This window comes from Camelina sativa, chromosome 18, assembly GCF_000633955.1.
Source record: "Camelina sativa cultivar DH55 chromosome 18, Cs, whole genome shotgun sequence".
Classification (NCBI taxonomy): Eukaryota; Viridiplantae; Streptophyta; class Magnoliopsida; order Brassicales; family Brassicaceae; genus Camelina; species Camelina sativa.
In genome coordinates, this window is record NC_025702.1 from 4,458,668 (window position 1) to 4,460,490 (window position 1,823).

General features: G+C 34.4%; 1 protein-coding gene across 1 annotated transcript in view; it reads left to right on the forward strand.

Moving 5' to 3' along the window:
• The window catches only part of LOC104760514 (putative E3 ubiquitin-protein ligase RING1a), a 12,553-nt gene that overhangs the window by 5,882 nt on the left and 4,848 nt on the right, over positions 1–1,823 (forward strand). Inside the window, exons 6-7 of the mRNA XM_019240034.1 lie at positions 1,122–1,163; positions 1,284–1,781. Of these exons, the coding sequence (XP_019095579.1) occupies positions 1,122–1,163; positions 1,284–1,781 (540 nt within the window). The remainder of the gene's footprint in view (positions 1–1,121; positions 1,164–1,283; positions 1,782–1,823) is intronic.

Here is a 1,823-nt window from a genome sequence, read left to right on the forward strand (position 1 = left end):
TAGGATTTAGGGTTCAAGGTGTATGGTTTAGGGTTTAGGATTTAAGATTTAGGGTATAAGGTTTACGTTTTTGGGCTTATATGGATTTAGTGTCTATGTGGTGTTAGGATTTAATATTTAGGGTATAAGGTTAACTTTTTTTTGTTTGTCAACAACTAAAGTTACTAAACTTAAAATTTAGTATGTTTATCACCAACTAAAGTTACTAAACTTAAAATTTAGTAATGAAAATGAAAAATAAATGTTAAAGAAAAAAAATATTAGAAAAGAAAGAGAAAAGTTAGAGAGAGAGATGAGAAGGAAAAAAAAAGTAGAAAGAGAAGGTTAGTTTAGTTAGAGGGTGTAAGTTGTAATTTGACATAAGAAAAGTATAGGGATAGTAGAAAGTGAGTGTAAGTGTCAATACTTTAGGAGAAAGTGGGTGTGGGTGTCATTTTCCCTATATATATATATATATATATCAGCCAAGTTTCAGAACACATGAAGTTTTTACTACTGCCTCATTTTATAATGGAGATTGGAGAAGAAGCGTAGTTGGTGATTTTGGTCTTGTCGTCTCCTTGTTCGACCTGTGTTTAATTGACATGGAGTTTTGTGTTTTTTACTCAGCTTAGGTAAAAAAAAAAAAAACAAGAGAAGAAATCAACTCCTGATTTGGATCAGAACTTACTTTTGGGGTAAGAATGGGTTGTTGAAGTTTGGCTCTGTTCTGGCATGAGGAACCATTGTCCTTCTTAAGTTGTTTTAGAGCTCATTATTCCTCTACCTGACAAAGTTTAAGGTAAACTACACTTATAATCATTCTCTTTTCTTGGATACATTTTATATTTGGCAGTAAATTTATAGAGATTTATTGTATTATTACTAGGACTCAGACCCCCGCGATGTCGCGGGGAAAGTATTTTATAAAAAGTTAATAAGTTTGAAATTTGAAATTATACATTATGAAATCATTTGAATGTAATAGAATAATTTGAATATATAAACATTAAACAGAAACGGTTTAAAAGCACAACCATCAAAATGAAAACTTATAAACAAAAAATATTATGTNATTATCTGCTTGTTTATTTTGGAGAGATTGTTTCTGTTAAACGCTTTTATTGTTTTGTTTGTTTCAGGAACTGGCTTTTCACGAAGATGAAAAGGCTCGTAATAAGCAGGTCTGATACCTGAGGCAATATGTGTCATATGGATATTGTTGTTATAAAAAAATTTCGACTGTTGCTAAAGCTATGTTCTTGAAATTTGTTTTTCTCTACCTTGTTATGGCTTTTGTGTAGATTCAAGCATCTATAGCTCAAATATCGCAACGACAGTCAGAGGCTCTTGTGAAAAGACGATCTTTAGGTAAAGAGGCAGCAGTCTTGGTGAGATCACCGCGTATTGCTAGTGGCTCCAGAAGGAGAAGGAACTGCAGAAACATGGAACAACAAAACGTATCAGAAGCCCCTGATGATGATAATAATGATGATATTAACAACAACGGAGGAGGCAAAGATTCGTCTTCAGATGAGCGTGGTACAGAAGTCCGACAGAAGAAACGTAGAAAACGGTCTACAAGTCGTTCAACACAACACCCTTCCTCTTCAGGTGCAAACAATAACAATGGTAACTGCGCAGATAATGACACTGAAGTTTATAAAGATAGTAAAGGATTATCTCCAGGGCTTGTGTGGAATCCAGAGATACTGGCTTGGGGAAGAGGTGGTACAAGGAGTAACACAAGGCATGGGAATAATATATCAGGAGGCAGTAGTAAGATTGCGAGGAATGCTCGCGTGAACAAACTTGTTGAATATCTACGTAGCAGCATAGATGGA